This window comes from Microcaecilia unicolor, chromosome 1 (genome assembly GCF_901765095.1).
Source record: "Microcaecilia unicolor chromosome 1, aMicUni1.1, whole genome shotgun sequence".
NCBI lineage: Eukaryota > Metazoa > Chordata > Amphibia > Gymnophiona > Siphonopidae > Microcaecilia > Microcaecilia unicolor.
Window position 1 is genome coordinate 130,006,732 of NC_044031.1, and position 26,984 is coordinate 130,033,715.

General features: G+C 45.8%; 1 protein-coding gene across 3 annotated transcripts in view; it reads left to right on the forward strand.

The window, feature by feature from the left end:
* AKAP9 (A-kinase anchoring protein 9) overlaps positions 1–26,533 on the forward strand; it is a 547,514-nt gene extending 520,981 nt beyond the window's left edge. For all 3 annotated transcript variants that reach the window (XM_030200158.1, XM_030200166.1, XM_030200175.1), the window contains 4 exons: positions 10,637–10,722; positions 15,227–15,359; positions 19,129–19,256; positions 25,979–26,533. In XM_030200158.1, the coding sequence (XP_030056018.1) occupies positions 10,637–10,722; positions 15,227–15,359; positions 19,129–19,256; positions 25,979–26,022 (391 nt within the window). In that variant the 3' untranslated portion in view covers positions 26,023–26,533. The remainder of the gene's footprint in view (positions 1–10,636; positions 10,723–15,226; positions 15,360–19,128; positions 19,257–25,978) is intronic.
* Positions 26,534–26,984: the final 451 nt, after the last annotated feature.

The following is a 26,984-nucleotide window of genomic DNA, read 5'->3' on the forward strand; positions in this document are numbered from 1 at the left end:
CGGATGTGGTCCCTCTTCACAAAAGTGGTGATAGGGAAGAAGCTGGAAACTACAGGCCGGTAAGCCTTGCTTCAGTTATTGGAAAAGTAATGGAAGCGATGCTGAAGGAAAGGATAGTGAATTTCCTGGAAGCCACTAAGTTGCAAGATCCGAGACAACATGGTTTTACCAAAGATAAATCGTGCCAAATGAATCTAATTGAATTCTTTGACTGGGTGACCAGAGAATTGAATCATGGATGAGCTATAGATGTAATGTACTTAGATTTCAGCAAAGCTTTTGACAAGGTTCCCCACAGGAGGTTCTTGAATAAACTTGACAGGCTGAAGATAGGACCCGACGTGGTGAACTCAATTAGGAACTGGTTGACGGACAGACGCCAGAGGGTGGTGGTTAATGGAATTCACTCGGATGAGGGAAAGGTGAGTACTGGAGTGCCTCAGGGATCGGTGCTGGGGCCGATTCTGTTCAATATATTTGTGAGTGACATTGCTGAAGGGTTAGAAGGTAAAGTTTGTCTTTTTGCGGATGATACTAAGATTTGTAACAAAGTGTACACCCAGGAGGGAATGGAAAACATGAAAAAGGATCTGCAGAAGCTAGAAGAATGGTCTAAGGTTTGGCAATTAAAATTCAATGTGAAGAAATGCAAAGTGATGCACTTAGGGAGTAGAAATCCACGGGAGACATATGTGTTAGGCGGTGAGAGTCTGATATGTACAGACGCGGAGAGGAATCTTGGGGTGATAGTATCTGAGGATCTGAAGGCGACAAAACGGTGTGACAAGGCGGTGGCCGTAGCTAGAAGGTTGCTAGGCTGTATAGAGAGAGGTGTGACCAGCAGAAGAAAGGAGGTGTTGATGCCCCTGTATAAGTCGTTGGTCAGGCCCCCCCTGGAGTATTGTGTTCAGTTTTGGAGGCCGTATCTTGCTAAGGATGTAAAAAGAATTGAAGCGGTGCAAAGAAAAGCTACAAAAATGTTATTGGATTTGCGTTACAAGACGTATGAGGAGAGACTTGCTGACCTGAACATGTATACCCTGGAGGATAGGAGAAACAGGGGTGATATGATACAGACGTTCGAATATTTGAAAGGTATTAATCTGCAAACAAACCTTTTCCATAGATAGGAAGGCGGTAGAACTAGAGGACATGAAATGAGATTGAAGGGGGGCAGACTCAAGAAAAATGTCAGGAACTATTTTTTCACGAAGAGAGTGAATGCCCTCCCGCGGGAGGTGGTGGAGTTGAAAACGGTAACAGAATTCAAAAATGTGTGGGATAAACATAAAGGAATCCTGTTCAGAAGGAATGGATCCTCAGAAACTTAGCAGAGATTGGATGGCAGAGCCAGTGGTGGGAGACGTGGCTATTGGTTGGGAGGCGGAGCTAGTGCTGGGCAGACTTCTACGATCTTTGCCCTGAAAATGGCAGATATAAATCAAGGTCAGATATACACATAAAGTAGCACATATGAGTTTATCTTGTTGGGCAGACTGGATGGACCGTACAGGTCTTTCTCTGCTGTCATCTACTATGTTACTATCCAACTTATTATCAAAAGAGATCGCTGGCCATCTTCCGACACAAATCGGGAGATGGCCAAATCGGTATAATGGAAAGCCAGTTTTGGCCGGCTCCAACTGCTTTTAATCGCAGAGCCAGCCAAACTTCAAGGGAGTGTTTCGGCAGGGTAGCGAAGGCGGGACGGGGCATGGTTTCAAGACGGCCGGCTTCACCTGATAATGGAAAAAAGATGGCCGGCTCTGACAAGCATTTCGCCAGCTTCACTTGGTCCATTTATTTTCAGGACCAAGTCTCAAAAAAGTGCCCCAATTGACCAGATGACCACCAGAGGGAATCGGGGATGACCTCCCCTTACTCCCCCAGTGGTCACCAACCACCTCCCACCCAAAAAAAAAAACTTTTTTGTCAGCCTCTATGCCAGCCTGAAATGTCATACCCAGCTCCCTGACAGCAGTATGCAAGTCCCTGGAGCAGTTTTTAGTGGGTGCAGTGCACTTCAGGCAGGTGGACCCAGGCCCATCCCCCCCCTACCTGTTACACTTGTGGTGGTAAATGGGAGCCCTCCAACCCCCCCCCCCAAAACCCACTGTACCCACATGTTGATGCCCCCCTTCACCCATAAGGGCTGTGGTAATGGTGTAGAGTTGTAGGGAGTGGGTTTTGGGGGGGGGGTTGGGGGTATTTGGGGGGGCTCACCACCCAAGGTAAGGGAGCTACGTACCTGGGAGCTATTTTATTTATTTATTTATTTTTTATTATTATTTTTAGAAGTGCCCCCTAGGGTGCCCGGTTGGTGTCCTGGCTCGTCAGGGAGACCAGTGCACTACAAATGCTGGCTCCTTCCACGACCAAATGCCTTGGATTGGCCGGGTTTGAGATTGCCGGCATTAGTTTCCATTATGGGCGAAAACCGATGCCAGCCATCTTTGACATTTGGCCGGCCCCAACCATATTATCGAAACGAAAGATGGCCGGCCATCTTTTTCGATAATACAGTTCGGGACCGTTTATGTGGCACCAGCCATCTAGGTGGCCGGCACTGTTCGATTATGTCCCTCTATGTTACTATGTATTTTAATCGTAAAACTTTTTTTTTTAAGCTGGATTAGTAGCTCAGTAATAGTACTCTGTGTTGCCATGTGAGAGATCTGGGTTTCATTTTCAGGCCTTGACATCTGCTCCTCAGATCAACCAAAATTGTAGAGAATTTCATTCAACATTGACAACTAGGAAGTAATTTTACAAGTGATTTCAGTATGTAGAGTGGCATTTACACACTTTAAGTAGGCACTTATAAAATTGCCCCAGTGTGTACACACATAAACATATGCACTTTAAAAAAAAACACACATTTCTTTGCGGTATTCATGTTGGCTTTACATAGGCATTCCCAGGGTGAAAAGGGAACACTAATTTGGACTGACACGTAATGTATATACACCTGTCCCAGAGCGAGTGTAACTTTGTGCATCTCTCAGGTAGGTTATTTAATAAGGCATATAGATGTTTGTTTGCCTTTATAAAATAGGAACAATGATGGTGTCTGTGTGCCTTCCCTGCATAGGCACCCTGTTTGAAGATTATCTTTACAGCAAACAAAAAGAAGGGGTAGACCAGTGTAGTTCCAGAGCACATGGTTTATTCAAATAGATAATCACTAAAATGACTTGACGCAGTCCTGCGTTTTGGTGCCACATATGCCTGCCTCAGGAGTCAGATATATTGGTTCTGCAAAATAGCATAACATACACACAATAAGAATACATAAAGTAAATCAAAGTTGATGAATTAACAAACTAAAACAAATAATAGCTGTGCATGTAAATAAACGCAGGCTGTTTACAAGTATAGGATATATTCCATATCATCATGCTGATCAATCCATAGACTGGTGGGTTGTGTCCATCTACCAGCAGGTGGAGATAGAGAGCAATCCTTTTGCCTCCCTATATGTGGTCATGTGCTGCCGGAAACTCCTCAGTATGTTCTCTATCTCAGCAGGTGGTGGTCACACACAGCAGCAGCTCTGGCTAGGTCTCCAAGCCTAATTCTTAGGTTTTGTTGAGTACCTGGGGTTGAGGGCTCTTCTTGAGCAAGTGCAAACCTGGTGGTGCCAGGTCCCTCCTTTTCTCCCCCCTCCCGCTGGCTCCGTTTAAAAAAAAAAAAAATTTGACGGCCTTTAAGGGCGTTTATTTCAACGTTTATTTCAACGTTTATATCAGCGTTTATTGCAGCTGCTCACTGGGACACCAGTTCGTTACAGCTCGGAGCGAGAAGCAGGTAATTTTACCTTTTTATAGCGGGCAGGGGGTTCCCCGTTCAGTCTCCACGTGGCTTATGGCGTCGGAGGGCGAGGGCGCGAAGATTCGTTCCCCGGACCGCGTGTGTGCTTCCAGCGGGGATGTGGGGGTTTTCAAAGCCTGAATCGCCTTTGTTGGGCATCAGTTTGGAGTCCGGTCAGTGTCCCGGTTCTTCCTCCGGTGCGGCGGTTTTTCCCGCCATAAGCGCCCATCCCCCGCTGCTCGCCCACTCCATGTTGGCCGGCCATTCTGCTCGGACGTCTTCTTCTTGGGCCACCCTCGAGCTGGAAGACGTTAATGCTATGGTCGCCCTTGATTCGGGTGACGGCAAGAAAACGGCGAAAGTTAAGCGCCGTTCTTCCCATGCGGCTCCTCGGAGTTTCGCACCGGACGCCATTTTGGATGCGCAGCATGTTTCTCCCCCGCTCTTGCAAGCGCCGGTTGAGGGTGCGTCTAGGGCCGTGGCCCAGGCAACAGAAGTGCACAGTCTAGGGGGTTTCTCCCCTGAGTTTTTTTTGCTGCTGCATCAGGCTTTTCTTATGATAAACGCTGCCCCGGCTCCCCCCTCTGATCAAGGGGCTGAGGCCTCCGGAAGCAAATGCCCTCGGGTGGACTTCCAGGCCCTAGAGGACTCGGTCTCCTCTGATATAGATGAGGGCAGCGTATCTGAGTTCTCCCAACGGTCCTTTGGGGATTCCTTGGAGGAGACAGATTCCCACTCGGATGGAGCGGATGAACCCTCTGCAGCACGGATCTTTCGCTCAGAGGATTTGCCCAACCTGTTATTGCAAGCCATGAGCATTTTGAAGAGTTCCTCTCCGGAGGACGTCTCTCCCTCAGCCTCTGTTGGCTCTGCCATTATGCTGGGGACTAAGCGCCCACCTAGAACCTTCCACGTGCTTGATTGCACACCTTGATTTCGGCTCAATGGGATTTCCCAGAAGCGAGCCTTAAAGTGGCTAGGGCTATGTCCCGCCTCTATCCTCTGCCTGAAGGTGAACGGGAGGCCTTTCTTGGGCCTACCGTAGATTCTTTAATCACTGCGGTGACTAAGAAAACGGCGTTGCCGGTGGAAGGTGGCACGGCCCTAAAGGACGCCCAAGACAGGAGTTTGAAGGCGGCTTTAAAGTCGTCCTGCGAGGCGACTGCTTTAAGTTCACAGGCCTCAATTTGTGGCTCCTATGTGGCCAGGGCTTGCCGGATGCTTGCGCAGCGGGCTTCCCCCTCGGATCCTTCCTTGAGGGCTGATTGGCCAGCCCTGGAATCGGCCTACTTGGCAGGCTGGCTGTATGATGTCTTGAGAGCCTCGGCTAAAGGTATGGCTCAGACAGTCTCTGCATGGCGGTGGCTTTGGCTGAAGCATTGGTCTGCTGACCACGCCTCTTAAGTCTCGCCTGGCTAAGTTGCCTTTTAAAGGCAAGCTGCTCTTTGGGGTCGAGCTGGACAATATTGTGACCGATCTCGGCACGTCTAAGGGCAAGAGGTTACCGGAGGTCAGGGCTCGGGCCAATGGTGCCCGCCCCGGTTCCTCCAGAGGATGGTTTCAGGAAGCCCGTCGGTATTGCCCGGGCAAGTCGAGCTCCTCTGCCCCCTCTTTCATCAAAAGGAATTTCTCCCCCAAGCAGCATTCCTTTCGCAGAGACCGCTGTCCCGGAGGTGCCTCCTCCGGTCCTCCCCCAGGGTCTCATACCCAATGACGGGGCGCTGGTCCATGGCCCAGAGCAGATTGGAGGACGCCTATCCTCATTTCTGGGCGAGTGGACCAGGGTAACTTTGGACGCTTGAGTGCTGGAAGTCATCAGAGACGGCTACAAGCTAGAGTTCTGCCGACCCTTAAGAATCGGGTTTGTGCACTCTCCCTGCAAGTCTCCGGTCAAGCTGTGGCAGTGCAGCAGACTTTGGACAATCTGATCCGCCTGGGTGCGGTCGTTCCAGTGCCAGAAGATCCTCTGGCAAGGGACGTTACTCTATTTCTTTGTGGTACCTAAGAAAGGAGGTTTTGTCCGGCCTATCCTCGACCTCAAGGGGTCAATCGGGCTTTGGAAGTTCGGCACTTCCGAATGGAGACTCTCCACTCTGTTATAGCGGCAGTACAGGCAGGGGAGTTCCTGGCATCCTTGGACATCAAGGAAGCTTACTTGCATATTTCCATCTGGCCTCTTCATCAACGCTTTCCGCGTTTTGCAGTTCTGAGGACACTCCCAGTTCAGAGCCCTCCCTTTCGGGTTGACTACTGCTCCGCGGACCTTCTCCAAGTTATGGTGGTCATCGCGGCCTTCCTACGCAAGAAAGGAGTACAAGTCCATCCTTATCTGGACGACTGGTTGATCCGAGCCCCCTCTTATGCAGAGTGCAGCAGAGCTTCAGACCGGGTGATTGCTCTTTTGAGCTCCCTGATGTGGATCATCAACTGGGAGAAAAGCCAGCTGCGCCCGACTCAGTCCCTGGAGTATCTGGGAGTTCGATTCGACCCCCAAGTGGGCAGAGTGTTCCTGCCAGACAATCGGATTGTCAAGCTTCAGGCTCAGGTGGACAAGTTCCTAGCAGCCTCTTCTGTTCGGGCTCGGGACTATGGGCAGCTGTTGGGCTCTATGACGGCCACAATGGAAGTAGTGCCCTGGGTCAGGGCCCATATGAGACCTCTACAGCTCTCTCTGCTGCAGCGATGGACTCCAGCTTCGGAGGATTACGCTGTGCGCCTTCCCTTGGATCCAGCGGTGCGCAAGGCGCTGAGCTGGTGGCTGAGGCCAGACAAGCCGTTCGCAGGAATCCCTCTTGTGACCCCGGAGTGGGTTTTTCGTCACGGCGGACGCCTCTTTGTGGGGCTAGGGAGCCCACTGCTTGGGAAGGACAGCGCAGGGGCTCTGGTCCCCTGCAGAGGCAGAGTGGTCTATCAACCTCCCGGAACTCAGAGCCATTCGGTTGGCGCCTTTGGAGTTTCTCCCGGGCCTGGCGCTGAAGCCAGTACGGGTCCTGTCGGACAATGCCACGGCTGTGGCCTATGTCAATCACCGGGGAGGTACCAGGAGCACCCCTCTAGCCAAGGAGGCCATGAAGCTATGCCTGTGGGCGGAAGCAAACCTGGAACAGCTGTCAGCGGCCCACATTGCGGGAGTCATGAATATTGCTCAGGCGTTCTTGGACATCACGAAGCGCTGGGGCCAGCCGAGCCTAGATTTGATGGCGTCTTCAGCCAATTGCCAAGTGCCGCGCTTTTTCAGCAGAGGACGGGACCCTCGATCTCTGGGAGTAGATGCTCTTCTCCCACAGTGGCCGACACAGGAGCTGCTCTTTGTGTTCCCGCCTTGGCCCAAGTTGGGCAGGGTGCTAGGCCGGGTGGCAAAGCATCCGGGCCGGATAATCCTGGTGAGTCCGGATTGGCCCAGACGTCCCTGGTATGCGGACTTGATGAGGCTCTCAGTGGACGGACCTCTGCAGATGCCAGCGGAGCGGGGCCTGTTGCATCAGGGTCCCGTGGTGATGGAGGATCCCTCCCCCTTTGGTCTTACGGACTGGCTATTGAGCGGCAGCGTCGGCTCAAGCAGAGCTTCTCAGACAAGGTCATCGCCACTATGCTCAGAGCGAGGAAGCGCTCTACTTCTACTGATTACGCCAGGGTTTGGCGTACCTTTGCATCGTGGTGTGAGGCAGGCTCATTTTCTCCCTTCACTGCTCCAATTTCATCAGTGTTGGCGTTCCTGCAAGAAGGTCTGGAAAAAGGCCTGTCGCTCAGTTCCCTTAAGATCCAGGTAGCGGCTCTTGCTTGCTTCAGGGGACACCTGAAGGGTGTTTCCCTGGCATTGCAGCCAGATGTGGTGCGCTTTCTCAAGAGAGTTATTCACCTGCGCCCTCCTCTGCACGCAGTGGTACCTGCGTGGAATCTCAATCTGGTGCTAAGAGCCTTGCAGTAGCCGCCTTGTGAACCCTTATCGAGGGCATCTCTGAAAGAATTGACGTTGAAAGCAGTCTTTTGGTGGCTATCGCTTCAGCCAGAAGAGTTTCCGAGCTCCAGGCGCTATCATGTCGAGAGCCCTTTCTGCAGTTCACTGAGGCAGGAGGGTCTATTCGCACAGTGCCTTCCTTCCTGCCCAAGATTGGTCCTCGCTTCCATGTGAATCAGCAGCTCTGTCTACCCTCCTTTCGTAGGGAGGACTACTCAGAGGAGTACTCTGTTCTCAAATATTTAGATGTGAGACGAGTCATCATCAGATACTTGGAAGTGACCAATGATTCCGGAAGTCGGATCATCTGTTTGTGCTGTTCGCAGGTCCTCGTAAGGGTCTGCAGGCTGCCAAGCCTACAGTGGCACGATGGGTCAAGGAACCCTTTGCAGCGGCTTATGTGGCTGCAGGGAAGGTGCCGCCTATCCAGCTGAAGGCTCACTCCACTAGAGCACATGCGGCCTCGATGGCAGAGGCCGATTCCGTCTCCTTGGAAGAGATTTGTAGGGCGGCAACTTGGGCATCGGCTCATACCTTCTCCAGACATTACCGCTTGACTGTGGCTGCTCGGGTGAAGGCCCGGTTTGGAGCTTCAGTGTTGCGGTCAGGGATTTCTGTGTCCCGCCCTGGGTGAGTACTGCTTCGGTACATCCCACCAGTCTATGGATTGATCAGCATGATGATATGGAAGGTAAAATTATGTATCATACCTGATAATTTTCTTTCCATTAATCATAGCTGATCAATCCATAGCCCCTCCCAGATATCTGTACTGTTTATATTCTGGTTGCATTTCAGGTTCAAGTTTAGTCTTCAGTTCCTGTTCAGGAGGACTTCGTGTTCAAGTTTTTTCAATTGGATTCTTCAGGAGTTGAGACGATTTTGTGTTAACAGTGGGCTGCTGCATTCCTCTCCCCCCCCCCCCCCCCCATTTTACGGGGCTGGATTGATACCTAAATTCTGCCGGCGCTCCCTCCCGCTTCGTGCGGCTGTAGGGCAGCTTTGTACCCCTCCCGCTTCGGCGGTGTTAGGGTCAGTCAGCTTCTGTTGCGGTTGCAGGATAAGCCAGATCCCCCCCGCATCGGCGGGTGTGGTGTCCCTCCCCCGCTCCGCGGGGATGAGCTGGACGGATTCCCCTCCCCCACTTGTGTGGGGATGAGCTGGGTTAATTCCCCTCCCCCGTTTCGGCGGTGGTGAGCTGGGCAGAGTGTCCCTTTGTGGGTGTAATTCTCTATGTGCTGAGTCCTGCAGATGGAGCTTTGATATCGACATACTGAGGAGTTTCCGGCAGCACATGACCACATATAGGGAGGCAAAAGGATTGCTCTCTATCTCCACCTGCTGGTAGATGGACACAACCCACCAGTCTATGGATTGATCAGCTATGATTAATGGAAAGAAAATTATCAGGTATGATACATAATTTTACCTTTTTTTAAAAGATACTAAAACCAGTAGAATATTTACGTGAAATGACGGCTGTGCAGGTAATACAGATAATTATGAACTTAAACTTTAGTTTTTTAAGTTCATAGGTATCTGTGTTACCTGCACAGCTGCTGTTTTATTTAAATGTTCTACTGGTTTTAGTATCTTAAAAAAAAAAATCCTATACTTGTAAACAGACTGCTTATTTACATGCACAGCTATTTTTGTTTTAGTTTTTTATTCAACAGTTATGATTTATTTTGTTTGTTTATTGTGTGCATGTTATGTTATTTTGCAGAACCAATATATTGGACTCTGAAGGCAGGCATATGTGGTGCCGAAACGCAGGACTGCGTTGAGTCATTTTAGCCATTATCTATTTGAATAAACAATGTGCTTTAGAACCACACTGGTCTACCTCCTTCTTCATTTTGTTTGCTGTGTTGTGGACTGTTAGGGGGATATTTCTGCTCTTTTTTTGTTGCTTAAAATTACCTATCACATGGCCACATTCAGTATGCACTCATACAAGGATGTAGAGGAAGCCACTGTTCAATGACTTACTGTGATGACACCTGCAAATGAAGACTGGTACAGGCCAGTTCTGATCAAGCTGAAAGCTCAAAGAAGCAGGACATGCAAAACCCAAAAATGTTTGTTTTAAGATACAGTACTTGTATCTTAGACAAATATGTAAATTCAACTGTTATGGATGCCAAGAATAATAAATTCATCTTGTTCCTTGTTCTATGCTCCAGTTTGATCTGCTAGCATCTCTTTTCTGATCTCAGTGAAATGGTTTACAGTAAAATGATCCATGCATCTATTGCTGAAGGAACTCTACTGGATTTCATATGCGCCTGCTATATTATTGAAGTTGTTTTGGTCTTGACACACTCCAGAGGAAACATAAAGTATTAGGGGACCCTTTTACTAAGCCGTGTAGATGCCTATGCGCGCCCAGCGTGCACCAAAATGGATACCGCCCAGTTACCGCGTGGCTCTTACGGTAATTTCATTTTTGGCGCGCATCCAATACACACATCTGAAAAATATTTTTTATTTTCAGGCTCGCATAACGGACATGCGCCAAGTGGCATTTGGTGTGTGTAGGTCATTACCGCTAGGTCAAGGGCTGGCGGTAAGATCTCAGACCCAAAATGGATGCACGGCAATTTTCATTTTGCTGCATGTCCATTTTTGACAAAAAAAGGCCTTTTTTACAGGCGTGCTAAAAAATGAATTGGCACATGCCCAAAATCCGCGCCTACACTACCACAAGCCATTTTTCAGCATGCCTTTGTAAAAGGACCCCTAAGAGAGTTCTGAGGCAAAACTTATACTGTAGGGAAGCTAGAACTCATATTTTTTTGTGTATTGGTTTGTATCTGTTTACAGGGGAAAAGTTGTTTTTCTAATTAGAAATGTTTGTTTTTGTAGAATGAAGTTCTTAGTTCGTAGATGGCAGCGGGTGATAGGTTCCTGTTCTATGAGTGCTAATAGGAATGACTTTGGACAGAGTTCAGGTAATGTAAAATCCTCTCTATGCATCAAAATTGGTCTTTTCAAAATGACTCTTTTATTAGGGCTGTACCGAATATTCGGTTTCGATTCGATGTGGTCCCAACTACATTATTCATATTCAGCTGCATGATGATTTAAATTCGAATACATATAATCCGGGGTTCTACTGTGCTAAATCCTACTTGAAATAACCCTTGATCCCTGATTTCATGTTGCTTCTTTTATTATTTGTTATATTAAAGCTCAGTGCCATTTTCCAGTATTCTTATTTGGCCAACTAATATTTTTCATTTGTATTCAGCCAAATAATAGTAAAATATGCTATTTGATATAGCTCTAATTTTTATATCTCATGAGCTCTATATAGTCAGATACACTTTTTCATCTGAAGTTGATAACTGTAAGATGCTTTACAGTACTGAGGATCATGATAACAAGGTATGCTAGGCATAGTGCACTGTTTTACTTCAGGTTTAGTGGACATTTTTCTGTGATTACTGTGTAATTGAGATTTTAGTGCTAATTTTTTTTAACGTGCATTAAAAGGGAAATAAAGCAGTGCACAAAGCGTTAACACACTTTCCAGGCAAATACATGGTAATGACCTGCATATGGTAGCTAGTAAGTAATTTAAAAATAGGGCATTTATTTACTTCCCTTCTAGCACTGATTTTTTTCACTCCAAACCTAACTGCTTCGTTAGAAGTTAAATTAATAAATGTGAATACCCAGGTCTAGGAGGTGGCCAATACATTAAGGACACTGGATTTGGGATCCTTATGTTAGGGACCTACAGCTCTTGGATTTCCTCACTCAGGGCCCCAAGACCCCCCCCCCAACTCAGAGACTGCTGAGCCCTGGAACTAGGGGTGGACTGACCAGGCAACGAGACAGCGCTCAAGGGCCCAGAGCAGCAGGGGACCCAGTGCCTCCCCCTACATGATCCAGCATTTCTCCCTGTGTCTTCCACTCTCTCCCCTTCCCAGAGTATACTTTAAGCCATGCCCTAAGCGGTCCCCAGCAGTGGCAATTCACAGACACTACCTGTGACCTTTTAGAGCCTCTTTTCTGCCATAATCCACTCCCTCATAAACAGAAAGTTGCATCAGAGGGATGGGTTGTGGCAAAAGAGATGTCCCTTGCATCGTCTATAAATTGCTGTCGCTGTCAGGGACCTCCTAGAAGACATAGTTTAAGGTAGATCGAGGAGGGGAGCATGGAAAGGGGGGGAAAGATGTTGGACCCTGGGGTGAAGGAGAGAGGAAAGACATGATGGGCCCTTGGTGAGGAAAGAAAGAGAGAAATGATAGACCTGGGGAGGGGGAAGAAAGAAAGAAGGGACCTGGGGTGGGGGAACCAGGAGCAAAATGGACCTGGGGACGGGGGGAAAGGAGAGAAATGATGGACCCAGAGGTGAGGGGGGATGAGAGAGGGAAATGATGGGGTGGTGGAGGGGGAGGGAAAAAAAGAGAGAAGTGATGGACCGGAGGGGTGGGGTTTGAAGAAAGAGGGAAATGGTAGAGGGGAAGGAGGGAAGAAAGAGAGAAATGGTGAAGAGGGAGGGAAGAAAGAGAAAAATGGTAAACCGGAGGGGGGGAGGGAAATGATGAACCCAGTGGGTAGAGCGGGAGGGAAAAAAGGTAGAAATTATGGGCCCGGAGGGGGAGGGAAGAAAGAGAAATGATGAACCTGGGGGGGGGGGGGGAGAAATATAGAAACAATGGATGGGGAGGGGAGAAAGAAAAAATGATAGCCCTGAGGAGGGAGGGAAAGCAAGTAAGAAAGAGAAGTGATAGACTCGAGGGGAAGGATGGAGAAAAGGAGGGAAGGAAAAAATGATGAACCCGAGGGGTGGAGGAGGAAGGAGGGAAGAAAGAGAGAAATGGAGGAACTAGAGGAGGGGAGGGAGTAAAGAAAGAAAGAGAAATGATAGGCCTGTGAGGGGAGGGAAATAAGAGAGAAATGATGGACCTGGGAGGGAAGAAGGAGACAAATGATGGACTCAAGGGTAGAGGGGGAAGAGATGTTAGACCACAGGAGCAGGGTGGGAAAGGAAGAGAGAGTGAGGTGTTGGACTACAAGGGCAAAGAGGAAAGGGAAGAGATGTTGGATTACAGAATAAGGGAGGGAGTATTGGAGAGAGAGATGCTGAGATTGGAAGGAAGAAGCAGGCAGCTCTCAGGCTATAAGGGTGGGAGGGGAGAGAGGAACGAGGTGCAAATCTACAAGGGTGGATATAGAAATGGGAGAAACAGAGAATGGGGGAACCATGTGGGAGAGGTAATGGGGGTTGTCAAGGAGTTGTGTGTGAGGAGGACAAGTACAGAAGATAATGTGGTAATGGTGGAGTAGAGGAAAGATAGAAAGGATTATGAGGGTGGGAAAGGAGTGAGACGGGAATTGGAAGAGCTAGGGGGTGAGAGAAAGAGATGGAAAGTTGATAGGTAGTTGAAAAATAAAAAGAAGGATATGGAGGACTGCAGGGTGAGAAAGTGGTAGAATTTGAATTGACATGCAGAAAAGAAAGGGAGCAAAAAGGGAAAGATCAATATGTCAGAAATAGATGTATTAAGGGAATGGAATAAGACAGAAGAGAAATGATGAATGGACAGAAGCCCCTGGGAAGAGTTAGCAGACAGAAAAGATCCCTTGTTCTGTACTTGGTGAGGGTCTGTGTTTTATGTGTGACTGAGGTATGGTATTCTATGGGCATGTGGCTTTTGTGTAGAGACCCGTAACTGTCCCACTTGTTCTGTTTTACCTGTAGTAGGAAGTGTATTGGTGTTCTAGGACCCAGTGTAATATTTTTAGTGCTGCCTATTCATAGGTAGGGTTCTTGCAGATTGAATCATAGGAATGGACTCCACTACTGTACGTTTTTGAAAAGGAGGTAGGGGAATTTCTGGACAGCACTCTTATTGCCAGCCGGGAGTCAGGACACCCCACCACCACCACCATCAGTAGTCTTTTTTTTTAATGTAAAGAACTAGTAAGAAATGCCCGTTTTGGGAAAAAATGAAACAGGCGCTAGCAGGGTAATCCCCCCCCCCCCCATCCTCCCTCCTGAGTTCCAGACCCCCCCATCCGTTCCTTCCAAGTTGCAACCCCCCCTCTCCCTTCGTCCCTCCCTCACTCAGTGACTCGTTTGCGATTTAGCGATGAAAGTTTGCAGCGCTGCTGTAAGTGAATCTGTGTGAGTCGCGCGTTGTGTTTCGCCGCCCCGCCCTCGACGTCATTGTGTTTTGATGCGAGGGCGGAGCTACAGTGACTGCAGTGCAGGCCAAACCGGATATCTCGGGCGCCTCATCTGGCTTGAGGCTTCATTGGAACGTTGGAGGTGCCTTTTATATATATAGATATGGGGCAGCCTGAGACGTGGGAGGAGTGGATAGTTTTATACATTTTAAATTATTGTAGCAGAAGGAAGAGAAGGGCTCTGTTCACCACAGCGACTGAGCTTTAGAAATATTATGATAGATGCAGGTCCAGTAATCTCTGTCAGATAGGAGGTTGGGAGGGACATGATCCTTATTGTCTGGGAGCCCAGATCACTGTCAGTCCAACCCTGCCTGGAACCCTGAATCCAAGACATCTGCCCCCCCCCCCCCCCAAGAAGACAATTTAGGACATCTGTACTCTGTAACCTATTCCCCACCCTCTATGGCACCTCATTCTCTATCCCATCCTCAACTAAGACCCCTAATCTCCTAAACCCACCCACTCACCCACTAAAGCATTTCAATTCCCTCACTATTTTATTTCCAGTGTGACTCAGGTGTCACTAAACATGTTGTAGAAAAGGTGAAGTTTCTCTTTTCGAGCACTTGCAGGGGTAGAACTATCCTGGAAGCAGAATGAGGGGATAAACACCTAGGATTATTCTAGCCGGGTAGTCAGGAAGTATCCAGAGGAGAACTTATCTAGAGTTCTTAGATTTTTTTAAGGACTCAGTTTTGGATGGAAAGTGTCTTCTCTTGCCTCTTTTCTGCCATCTTTTAGTAAGTGCAGATCTGCATTCAGTAGTTCAAGACTTTGTTGGGAGTGGTCCCTGAAGAATCACCCAGACTCCCCCACCTCAAAAAAATGCTTTTGGAAGCCCCAAAATGCAAAAAGCTTCTGTAATCCTAGAATATGCCTCAAACCACAGAGGGTTTGCCAGGACCTCCCTTACACCAGTATCAGCTTGCATTTTAACTATTGTACTCTCGATTTCTTAATTTTATTGCATTCTTCTAAGATCAATAATTTGCTGCAGTACTTTTTAAAAAGTCTACCTTTTTCTTACTACATCAGTCCCTGAAAAAGTTACTACCATATTACTGTAAGGATTGGTTTTTGTTTTGTCTTTTTTTTTACTTGTGTGTGTGTGTGTGGGGAGGGGGGGGGGGTTAAACCTTTTCTATGTGAACTGGACCAGTTCTTTGTGTCACTAATAGTGCTGTTGTATAAGATACTTGCAACAGTATTCTAATTGGTCTTTTTCAATGCTGGGCCTTTGTTTTCTAGGTAATGAAATGAGAACAGATTCACCATACTTTCCTCATGGTGGTTTGGACGCCTATGGAGAACAGAGACTTTCATCTAGTAGATCCAGATCTGACCTGGAGTCTCCCAGATCCACTGTGACTTCCCAACATAGGTAACTTTAAAGAATTAAAGTACCCTTATACCAGGATTTTATGATAAACTTAGCAGATTCCCCAATTCAATTTCAAGCCACTTTGAAAATCTTGGGAGTTACTTTTGACACAAACCTTTCCTTCCATGCCCGCATTTCTAATGTTGTTCAACGTTGTTTGTTTAATTTAAAATGATTCATTCGATACATCATCTTTTCACACAGCAGGCTTTTATAGTATTTATATACTCTCTTATTTCCAATTTGGATTACTGTAATAGTCTTCTTCATGGGATTACTTTAACTGAATGTTGTCTTCAACTATTACAGAACACTGCAGTTCACGCAAATATGATCACATTACTCCTCTTCTTAAAAAGAAATATTGGGGGGGGGGGGGTTGTTACATTTGTACCCTGCACTTTCCCACCCATGGCAGGCTCAATGTGACTTACATGGGGCAATGGAGGGTTAAGTGACTTGCCCAGAGTCACAAGGAGCTGCCTGTGCCTGAAGTGGGAATTGAACTCAGTTCCTCAGTTCCCCAGGACCAAAGTCCACCACCCTAACCACTAGGCCACTTACCCATCTCCCATTGTATCACCTAGAAAATTCTTATCCTGATACATAAAACTCTTCAACTTGGCTTACCCTTATACCTTTCTCACATTCTCATTCCTTATTCCGCCTCTAGAACTTACGCTCTTCTTAATCTCATCTTTTACATGTTCCTTCCCTTCGACAGATCCGCTTGGAGGCTCATTTTCAAAGCACTTAGCCTCCCAAAGTTCCATAGAAACCTATGGAACTTAGCCTCCCAAAGTGCTTTGAAAATATGCCTCTTGGACTCAACACGTTCAAAAAGTTTTAGCATGGTTGGCCCTATGCTTTAGAATGCTCTTACACCCTTAGGCTGTTGACAGTTCATTCTGATTTTTGCTCAACTCTGAAAACTTTTCTGTTTAAAGATGCTTTTCCTACTTGCTGATGTTACAGTTCGGTGAGTCCTGCGTAGACCTCATGATTCAACTTCTTTTGTATTCTGCATCTATCATTTCCTTCCTTTGTCTTGATGATGTTATGGAGTTCCTGCTATGCTATCTCTATTCTTATCTACTGCTATTTTTTTTTTTATTAGGATTTATTTACCGCCTTTTTGAAAGAATTTGCACAAGGCGGTGTACAGTAAGAATAAATCAAACATAAGCAATAGAAAATTACAGCAGTAAAAATAATCAAATAACAATACAAAGTATGGCGTAGTACACTACTTACAATGTCAACTCAGTATGTAATAGAACATTTTAATAGACAGTGTAGGGCAGGGGCATAGCTATGGGGGGCGTGGGCCCCTGGTCCTACAATTTCCAGTAACACTGCATGGCGTGCTCACATTAAAGTTTTCCTGTGTTCAATTGCTGCTGCCTGTTTTTTTTTTTACCCTGTGTGTTATAATATTAGCATGTGGGCCTCACCATTTCAATCTAGTTAAATCAAATCAAATTGAATCGAAAAAACAATTTTTTTGAAAGAATCGAATCGTACCGAATGGAAAATATTTTAACTGAATCGGACAGCACTGGAGCAGATGCATGGCTTTCGGCTCTGCTGGTCCCCTGCTCCCTCTAACGTTACTTCGTGTTCTGGGTCAGGGGACTGGCAGAACCGACAGCCGCATATCTGCTTCGCACACCCCCTTGCTGGGAGGAAAGGCCTGGTGATGCACTTCGGGGCAGGGGTGTAGCGCCAGGGGGGCTGTGATGCGCTTTGGGGGGGGGGGGTTGACACACCAGGAGGAGGCACAGCAGTGACCCGCCCCAGGTGGCAAACAGGCTAGGAACGCCACTGTCTGAAACCCAGCTAAGAGTCAACTAAAGGTCCTGGTTCCAGGCTAGAAGTTACTCCAAGAGAAATCCAGAATACAGGAAGTTCCACTACAGCAAAAATAACATCTCCATAGGTGATTTACATCACTAACCTGAACCAAGGGACTCTCCTCTGACAGGCTACATTGTGAAGTTTCTATAGCCAGCCAAACAAGAGAACTTAAATGTCCGCAAAGAGCTGAACCTTGGCTCCATCCAGTAAAACATGTCCCACTTGACATTCTTCTTGGATCATGCGCTCCTTCATCGGAAAGCGGTGCAAGCAGGCAATTAAATCACGGGGCATGGTTGGCATGGTCCTAACGCACGATGAACTCTTTCAAATTCCAAAGATTACTGTTCTTGCTTTGGGTCAGTTAGCGATGCTTATTATAGCAAAATTAAAGTGGGTTTGAGGGAGCTCTGGGACTAAGCAGCCATTCAGCTAGGTGACGTCACTTCCCTTTCGAGCAAAGGGTTTCAACGTATCATCAACGATAACAGCTAGATCCCTTTCCTGGTCAGTCACTCCTAATGTGGAACCTTCCATCACGTAGGTATAGTTTGGGTTCCTCTTTCCAACATGCATCACTTTGCACTTGCTCACATTTAAACGTCATCTGCCATTTGGATGCCCAGTCTCCCAGTCTTGTAGGGTTCTCTTGTAATTTTTCACAATCCTCTTGCAATTTAACAACTTTGAATAACTTTGTGTCATCAGCAAATTTAATTACCTTTACTAGTTACTCCTATCTCTAGATCTTTATAAATATGTTGAAAAGCAGCAATCCCAGCACGTATCCCTGGGGAACCCCACTGTCTACTCTTCTCCATTGAGAATACTGAGCATTTAACCCTACTCTCTGTTTTCTATCTTTTAACCAGTTTTTAATCCACAATAGAACACTAGCTCCTATCCCATGATAGAACATGAATTCTATATATGCATCCAAAGATTCACGCACAAATCTGTGCACATGCAGGTTTCTGAGTGCCGCTTAATTGGTTAACAAGCCAATCAGTGCCGATAATGGACTGCTAACGAGCAATTATTGGTACTAATTAGAATTTACATTCACATCCTATGCGCATTCTATGAAGTTCTGAGTGGTTTGTAAGTCACATAACTGAAAAGGGGGTATGATGAAGGGGTGTGTCTGTCATTTATGTGTGCTATTATAGAATCAGGCCTTTTGTGTGTATGTACACATGCACGTCGGTGTATTTGGCTGTGCATATGTCTGTGACTAGGAAAGAAGAGGAGATGAGGCATGTAGGAACTGTTTCTCTTTCAGTGTATCGGAGTACTGTGCTGCGTGTGCTGAAACTCTTTGTTCCATAGAAATGCATTGGATCATTTGGAAGGTGGGGGGGACTTTTGTCTCTGAAACCCCAGTCTGATCTGGCCCATTGTCGAACTTGATATGTCTTTTCTCTGGTTTTCCCCCCACACCAAATTTGGTCCTGTTTGTTGAGTTTTCAGAAACTTACTTTGTCTGCAGTTATATGGAGAAACTTTTCAACCCCATATATATAATTTTTTCCAATTTTCCATTGAGTTGGAAAGAATAAAGAGAGAGTACACCCTGCAGACAGTGTATTCTGGGTAAGTGGTGGGAGTCTGGCTCCTGTAAACTGAACTTGGGACACACCTATATGCTATCTCTGACTCCTTTCCCATGATAACACCTTTGCTGCCTTTTTTTTTATTAATTGCATTAGAGCTACTATGAATTTCTCATCCTGCTCTTTGCCAAGGACATTGCTTATATACACGTTACCGAGTTTACTCAGTGTAAAGAAAAAAATTAGTTAGTCTCGTCCTCATTTATACATTGTGGTTAACTTTTAGATGCATTGCTTTTTCTCTGCCAAAGCCTTCAATTGTAAAAGTATTTTCATGGTTTTTTTTTTCCCCTTCTTAGATTTCAGGTCATTCCAACTGATCTAGGCCCATGTTCTCATCTGCAGAATTATGATCCTGACAGAGCTTTAACAGATTATATAAATCGACTGGAGGCACTGCAGCGACGACTTGGAAGTGTACAGTCAGGTATGACTTGATGTTTCATCCCCTAAAATACAATGTATTGTCTTGATGGCTGACCTAGTAATATATAAGGAAAGTGTTGGCTAAGCAATCAAAATTTAATTTTAATCAGTGCTTCCGACATAAACTAAACCATACATTTCTAAGCACATAACATTTAGTTTCTGCCTTTCAATCTATAGATCTTAGGTGCTGTGTTAGCACTGTATACCCTCCTTGAGCACTACAAACTGAATGACTCGTTAACCAGGAATTAGGTAACAAAAGAGAGAATGAAAATAATTAAGAATATGAATTTATTCTGTCTGCTATACTAAGTACTAAAATATAATAAAGTTAGTGGTAAGAATTTCAGATCAACCATTTTATAAAATACTGTACATGCTTTACAGACAGTAAGTCTTCTTGAATGGAAAAGTATGTGGGACAACATGCTTAGGAAAGGCAGCATGTAGCTCGAAAGGGAATGGCAGCTCCAGAAGACTGTTCTGCTACTTTCTCTGCAGCCTCATTATATTTGTTTCCTATTGTCCCAATTGCTCTTTCTGGGCATTCTCTATATTTTGATTTCAGATGTCAGCCATTTGGCTCCTAAAGAAAGAACAACTCTATTTGGGAATGTTAGGTCATCAGCATGACTTAATCTAGTGTTCCGCTGTAGGTTGGGCACTAAAATGGCTTCACTTAGATACCCCAATAGACTTGTGTTTCATAATTAAAGATCCCAACCTGCCCCATATAGACAGCCAGACACGACTCTTGTGTATATTGCTGACCATTGAAAACTAGCAGGCAGCCATGAACCTCGTCCATTTCACCGACAGCCTGCGGGTATATCCATTACAACCATCGGACTAACTGAACTCAAGAAATCATTTTCCTTATCAATTTGTTATTTTTCAAATGGCTCTAAGAAAAGGAAGGTAATAATTATTATCTGAAATCTTAAAAGTTTGCAGGTTCTTGGTGTTTCTCAGATGCAAATTCCTGACTTGAACAAAGGATTTGAATTTTTTTATATATATATATTTATTTTATTTGTAAAACTTTTTTATTAATACATCAGAGTGACAAACTCACGGAGATTAATTCTCCTATAAATATCTAATAATCCTACTGTGTCAACAATCATTTTTCCTTCCCCTTTTCTCCCCCCCCCCCCCAACCCATCTTCCCAAAGGATTTGAATTGTATTGATATGTTTTAGTTTTAAAAAAGTACGGTCGCCTTTTCCCAAGAGCTCCCCAGGATAAAGATTCGGTGATACCACTTCCTTCATGTTGATTAAAGACAGAGAGGGGAGTTCTCCAGGATAGAGCCCTTCACCTCAAGTTGGTGTGAGCACCCTGCTTGCATCGTGCCTCTGAACCCTACCAGCTTTAGAGGCTAGAACACAGACTGCCCTGTCATTGAGACATGGAGCTTGTCCAGTTACATACTTGGCCTATTTCTAAAACAGTGACATTTTCAGAAAATTCATTTAAGGAACATTTAGCATTGTTTTCTCCAAGTGTTCAGAGCATTTTAATTCAGCAGAGCAGATACTTTAGTGTTAATCATGGGGAAAATCGTGGATGCTGTGGTCTCGGCTGTCACCAATTTACTTGGATTTGGATTTTGCTCACACCTTTTTCAATAGTAGCTCAAGGTGAGTTCCTGGAAAAATATGGTTCCAGTGGACAGTGGCACTGCCCTTAAGGATCCCCAGGATCGCAGGCTGGAGACCCTGCTTAAGCAGAGTTTTGATGTGGCTGCTTTGGCACTTCAGGCAGCGGTTTGTGGGGGCTTGGTAGCGAGGACCTGTTTTCATTAGGTGGAACGTATTTTGGACAGGGACTCCGATGATTGAAGTTTGGTACATCAGGAGTCCACCAAGTTGGAAATGGGCTCTTCTTTCTTGTTGGATGCCCTCTACGATCCTCTCCGTGCATCTTCTAAGTCCATGGGTCTTAGTGTGGCGACCTGCCAGTCGTTGTGGCTCCAGGGCTGGTCGGCGGATGCGGCGTCAAGTCTAAACTCAGTTCCCTTTCCGTGGTTCCTTGTTGTTTGGTGAAGATCTGGATAAACTGGTGAAGAGTCTGGGGCACAAGGTTCCTCGCCTGCTAGTGGATAGTCCTTGGCTGGTTGGCAGAGGTGCGGCTGCGAAGTCTAGGTTTCGAGACACACATCGCTACAAGCCTTTCGGGGGTGGGGGCCAGGGAGGCTGGAATTCGGGGGCCTCGGCGGCCGTCTCGGGGTGTTCTACCCAATGAAGATGTCAGGGTCCAGTCCTTGGTTCCTGTGGGGGTGAAGCTGCAGGATTTTTATCAGGAGTGGACCAGATTACCTTGGATTAGTGGGTGCTCAATGTTATTCATGATGGCTATGTGCTGGAGTTCGCCTATACCTTCATATTCCAATCCGCCCAGCCCTTCGTGTCACGGTTTTGGGGCAGCATTATCAATCCTGTGCGCGCCCGTTTGATTTAGCCATGGCTGCCCGCACCTTCTCCAAGGTGATGGTGGTGGTGGCAGCTGCTCTGCGGAGGGAGGGCATCTTAGTGCATCCATATCTTGACGATGGGCTCATTCGGGTGAAGTCTTGCCAGGAGACCATCAGGTCTACAGCCCAAGTGGTACATATGCTGCAGTCCCTAGGCTGAGTGGTCAATCAGGCCAAGAGTCATCTTCAGCTGTCCCAGACCTTGGAGTTCCTGGGAGTTGATTTTGCCCATGAGACCCTTACAGTTGGCGCTTCTGTACCAGTGGTCTCCCCAGTCGCACTCCCTGGAGGGCCCGTCTCGCTCTGGGGAGCTGGTGAGAGATGTAGCCTGCAATGGTGGCTAATGATGAGTCAGCTCTTAGGGGATACGAGTCTAGACTCCCTGCAGTGAATAGTGGTGGCAACAGATGCCATTCTCTCCAACTGGGGAGCACATTGTTTTGGCCAAGTGACTCAAGAAGAGCAGTCAGTTCTGGAGGTGGCTTCATTGATCAATGTGTTGGAAATGAGAGCAATTAGATTGGCTCTTCTGTCATTCCAGGACCTTCTCCATGGCAAGGCAGTTCGGGTGATGTCAGATAATGCCACAGCAGTCCCCTACATCAATCATCAGGGAGGCACAAAGAGCCGGTCCATGGCAGAAGAGGCAGCTCTGCTCCTCATCTGGGTGGAGATTCATTGGTGGGCCTATCCGCAGTTCATGTGGCAGGTGTGTACAGCGTATAGGCGGATTTTCTCAGTAGGACTCTCCTCAACCCAGGGGAATTGAAGCTCCTGGTGCGACACTGGGGTCTTCTGGTCATGGATTTGATGGCATCCACCTCCAACGCTCAGCTTCCCCGGTTCTTCAGCCAACAGAAGGACAGTCTAGCAGAGGGTCTCAATGCACTGATGCAACCTTGGCCCAGAGCCGGTCTTCTGTATGTGTTTCTTCCATGGCCTCTGATTGGCAGAGTTATTCAACATGTTCAGTACATGCTGGTCCGGTGGTATTAGTGGCTCTGAATTGGTTGTCCAGACCATGGTATGGAGATCTCATGTGGCTTCTTATGGAGGAGCCTTTTCCATTGCCGCCAGTGCCAGATCTACTGTCCCAGGGGCCGGTGCTCATGGAAGATCTGGGTCTGTTCTCACGTCTTGGCTCTTGAGAGGGCGCGCTTGTTGAAGAAGGGGTTTTCTGGCCCGGTCATTACCACTATGTTGAGCTCTAAGAAGAGGTTGACTTCTCTCGCATATGTTTGCATCTGATTAATTTTTGAGGACTAGTGTGGAGATCATGCTGTTGTGCCTCTTCAGGCCTTGGTGTTTCAAATTCTTGATTTTTTTTACAGGCCAGCCTGGATAAGGGTCTTGTTTTCTCCTCTTTGAAGGTGCAGTTGGTAGCTGTGGCCTGTTTTCTAGGCATGGTTCAGGGGCATCCTTTAGGGTCCCATCCAGATACGGTTCACTTCCTTAGGGGAATATGGCTTATTCAGCTGCCTATTCATTGAGCTATCCAGCCTTGAGATCTTAACCTAATGTTGTCTGTCTTGGTGGCGGCACCGTTTGAACCATTGGCTGATTGTACGCTCAAAAGATTTGACATTAAAAATGGTGATTCTCTTGGCTCAGGCTTCTGGTTGGCGAGTTGTTGCAGGCTGTGTCCTGTAGGGAGCACTTTCTCCAGGTCTTCAAGGTCAAGGAGGTTCTCAGAGCGGTTCTTTCTTTCCTGCCTAAGGTGGTTTCCCCATTTCATGTGAACCAGGCAGTTTCTTTACCCATTTTGGGTGTCAGAGCTGGCTCTGAGGAGCAGAAGCACCTCTCATCTGGATGTCCGCAGGGTTCTCCGTCAGTATTTGCGGGTGACTCAGGAATTTCGGAATTCGGATCATCACTTGCTGGGGAGTTCGCAAAAAGACTAGGGTGCATCCAAGGCAACCATTGCGCATTGGGTGAAGGAGGCAGTAGTCTCAGCCTATTTGTTTGGAAGCAGCCTATTCCTTCTTTTTTGAAGGCTCATTCTACGCGAGCGTTGGCAGCTTCATGTGCGGAGCATTCCTTGGTTTCTCTAGTGGAAATTTGTAGGGTGGTGACATGGCTTCCCTTCATTCTTTAACTCGTCATTATCGGCTGGATCTGTATGCTCGTCAGGATGCTCAGTGTGGAACCAGTGTGCTGACCCGCGGGGCTGTGTGAGTCCCTCCCATGATGGTCTCTGATCTGATACTGCCAATCTAGAGGGACGCTATGGAAGGAGAAATTAGGTCTTACCTGCTAATTTGTTTTCCTTTAGTCCCTTTAGACTGGCACAGAGTCCTCCCAGATTGTTGTATTTCTCCGTATTGGCAGGGAGAGGTCAGTTATTGAAGTTCTTTGCAGCTCTTCGTAGTGCTCACTTACTAAAACAAAATAAAAAATGAAAGCAAGACAGAATGGTGGGACCTTTCCTCTTTCTCTCTTGCTTCATGACTCTAGCTTTCATACCAACCTTCTTGGAGGTGATTGGAAATAGGCTGATAGGTTCTAGCTGTTAGGCAGCAGCAGTTCAGACATTCTCAATGTGTAATTAAACTCTTCACTTAATGTGTAATTAAACTCTGGAAGTCGTTGCCAGAGAATGTGGTAAAGGCGATTAGCTTAGCAGGGTTTAAAAAAGGTCTGGACAGCTTCCTAAAGGAAAAGTCCATAGACCATTATTAAATTGACTTGGGGAAAATCCACTGCTTATTTCTGGGATAAGCAGCATAAAATGTATTGAACTTTTTTGGGATCTTGCCAGGTATTTGTGACCTGGATTGGCCACTGTTGGAAACAGGATGCTGTGCTTGATGGACCTTTGGTCTGGCCCAGTGTGGCAATACTTATGTACTTATTGATCAAAGGATCAAGATGGCACAGTCAAATAGAGAGGGGAGGTTTTCTCTTTTGTTGCGGTTTTCATGTAGGACATCTGCTTGGCTAGGCATGGACTGGTTTTCTGGGAACCGCACAGCCCACTTATAGGCTTACTTGAAGTACAGTTTGTTCTCAATTTCCATCTGCTGTTAGGAGTGCATAACCCATCTGTTCTGATCTAGCTGGACTAAAGGAAAGCAAATTAGCGGGTAAGACCTAATTTCTCCATATTAATGGTGAATATCTTGAAAATCCAACTAGCTATGGCGTTTATTCCCAGTCCCCCACCATAACAGATAGAGAAGAGGACAGCTGAGCACTCATGTCATGTATGCATAAGGACATTTGTACATACTACATGTCTAAACAAATTTGCTCTAGGAAACCATAGGAAGTCTCTATAAATATGCTTTTGCGCCTAGATGACTTTATAAGCAGTTATTGGGTCTCCCTTTCCCTTATCTTATATAGGAAAAAGGTGCCCTCTCAAAAGCTGCTTTCCCCTTCTGTCTTTCTATTTTCTTGTTTCATGAATTGTTAAGCTCTAAAGCCAAGCCCGTGATGTTCCTACTTTATCCATTTCTCCTACGTGATTTTCTTCCTCCATTCTCAGTCCCTTCTGTACACTCTAATTCTTGCTCAGTGTCACAGTCATGATATTACCTTTGATTCTCATTGCTTATTTATGCACCATTTTATTTGTTACAGATAAGGCTTGCCATCGGCATCTAAGTAATTTTTTGTATAATCTATGCATCTCACACTTAGGTGATCTTTTAACTTGGGGCTCTCTTATTTGTTACCGGGATTTTTTTGTACTCCCTCTGTCTTGATCCTCTCTTTACATTCTGCTTCCTTCTGTGCAGGGCTCTGAACTTAGCTGATTGGTTTTGTTAGACATCTGTTTCAAATTCATTCTTGGCTGCTGGGCCATATGTACATTCATGATGAGATGTTGACTTATGTCAATTATTATAGTCCCGTTCCTGTTGATTTCTGTACTATGATCAAGACCATTTAGTCAGCTTCCAATTAGTCGTCTCCATAGCCATCTTCTGGTGACACCTCTTTGGTGAAATAATATCCTTCGCTTAGTTTTACATCTGGGCTAAAACAATAAAGCGTTTTAGAACTCATTCCTTCTTGTTTCACCCTAACTTTCTTCCACTATTTTTCTAATTGTATAACTCTGTTTTTTGACATAGATTCATATGTGTGAGTTCCATGAATAAAGGTACCACATCTCAATACTAGTAGTTGGTCGTGATTCATGTTAATGGTGTTACTGGATTTGGGATGGCCTTATAAATATTGTAGAGGGCAGTGATCAGTTCCTGCATTTATTTTCTTCATGTTTTTCTCTCTTACAGGGTCAGCCACATCCACTCATTCGCACTATGGCATGAGAAGATAATGGCCTTTCAACATGTGCAGTGAATTACCTTTTGTAAATCCATGCTGCTTCTGTGGTTTTGTATTATGTGTATATTGTGGGGCCAACATGAATACAGTGCTATGACTGTATGCAGTTCCCTTGCAAGCAATTCAGGCAGACTGGAGTTTATGTACTGTACAGTATCTGAGCTTTTCTTTTGTGTTCATACAAAATCAACTATTCAATTACATGTACATTTGTGGAGTGCTAATTTAAAAATTTAAATTATAATTGTGTATTTATCAAAGGGTGAAAGGATAAAACTTTTATGTACTATCGAATTGCTGAGTGTGTATTCTTCAGTTCTCAGAGGTCTCCATTTGAGGCTGCTGAAGTTACACTAATATGTTCTAATATATTTGCTACTGGCATTGAGGACAGAACATATCACTTGTAGAGACCTATTTTTGTAATGGTAGAAGTTTTGGATTTTATGGGAATTTTGTCAAGGTACTAAAATAAAAATTAGTTCATCATTTTAACAATTTTACTAGTTGGACTGCTAAAACTGTTTCCAAAACAATGGTTGCACCTTGTAATAGTTGTATTTCAACATGCCGAGTTCTGTTGGCTATACAGCAATTGGTTTGTACAAGTTTGATAAACTTCATACTTCAAAAAAGGGGTTTGTTCATGCACCTATATATCTGTAGGTACTTAATAAATGCTCAGATATCACATTCACTAACAAAACTTGAATCCTTGCAAAACTGACATTGAATTTTGGGCTAAAACTACCCTAAAATAGTGTAGTTACTTTTTAAATCATGTATATTCACTTTATGGAAATAGTTCTTTAAAATGTATTAGTGAATACTTTAAGCGCCATCTCAACAGAGCGGTGTACAATGCAAAGCTCAGTCAAATTTAATAGAAAAACCTTTGTAAAGGTCAGGTATAAAAAAGATCCCTTATGTTTGTACAACTCTCTGCACTGTAGA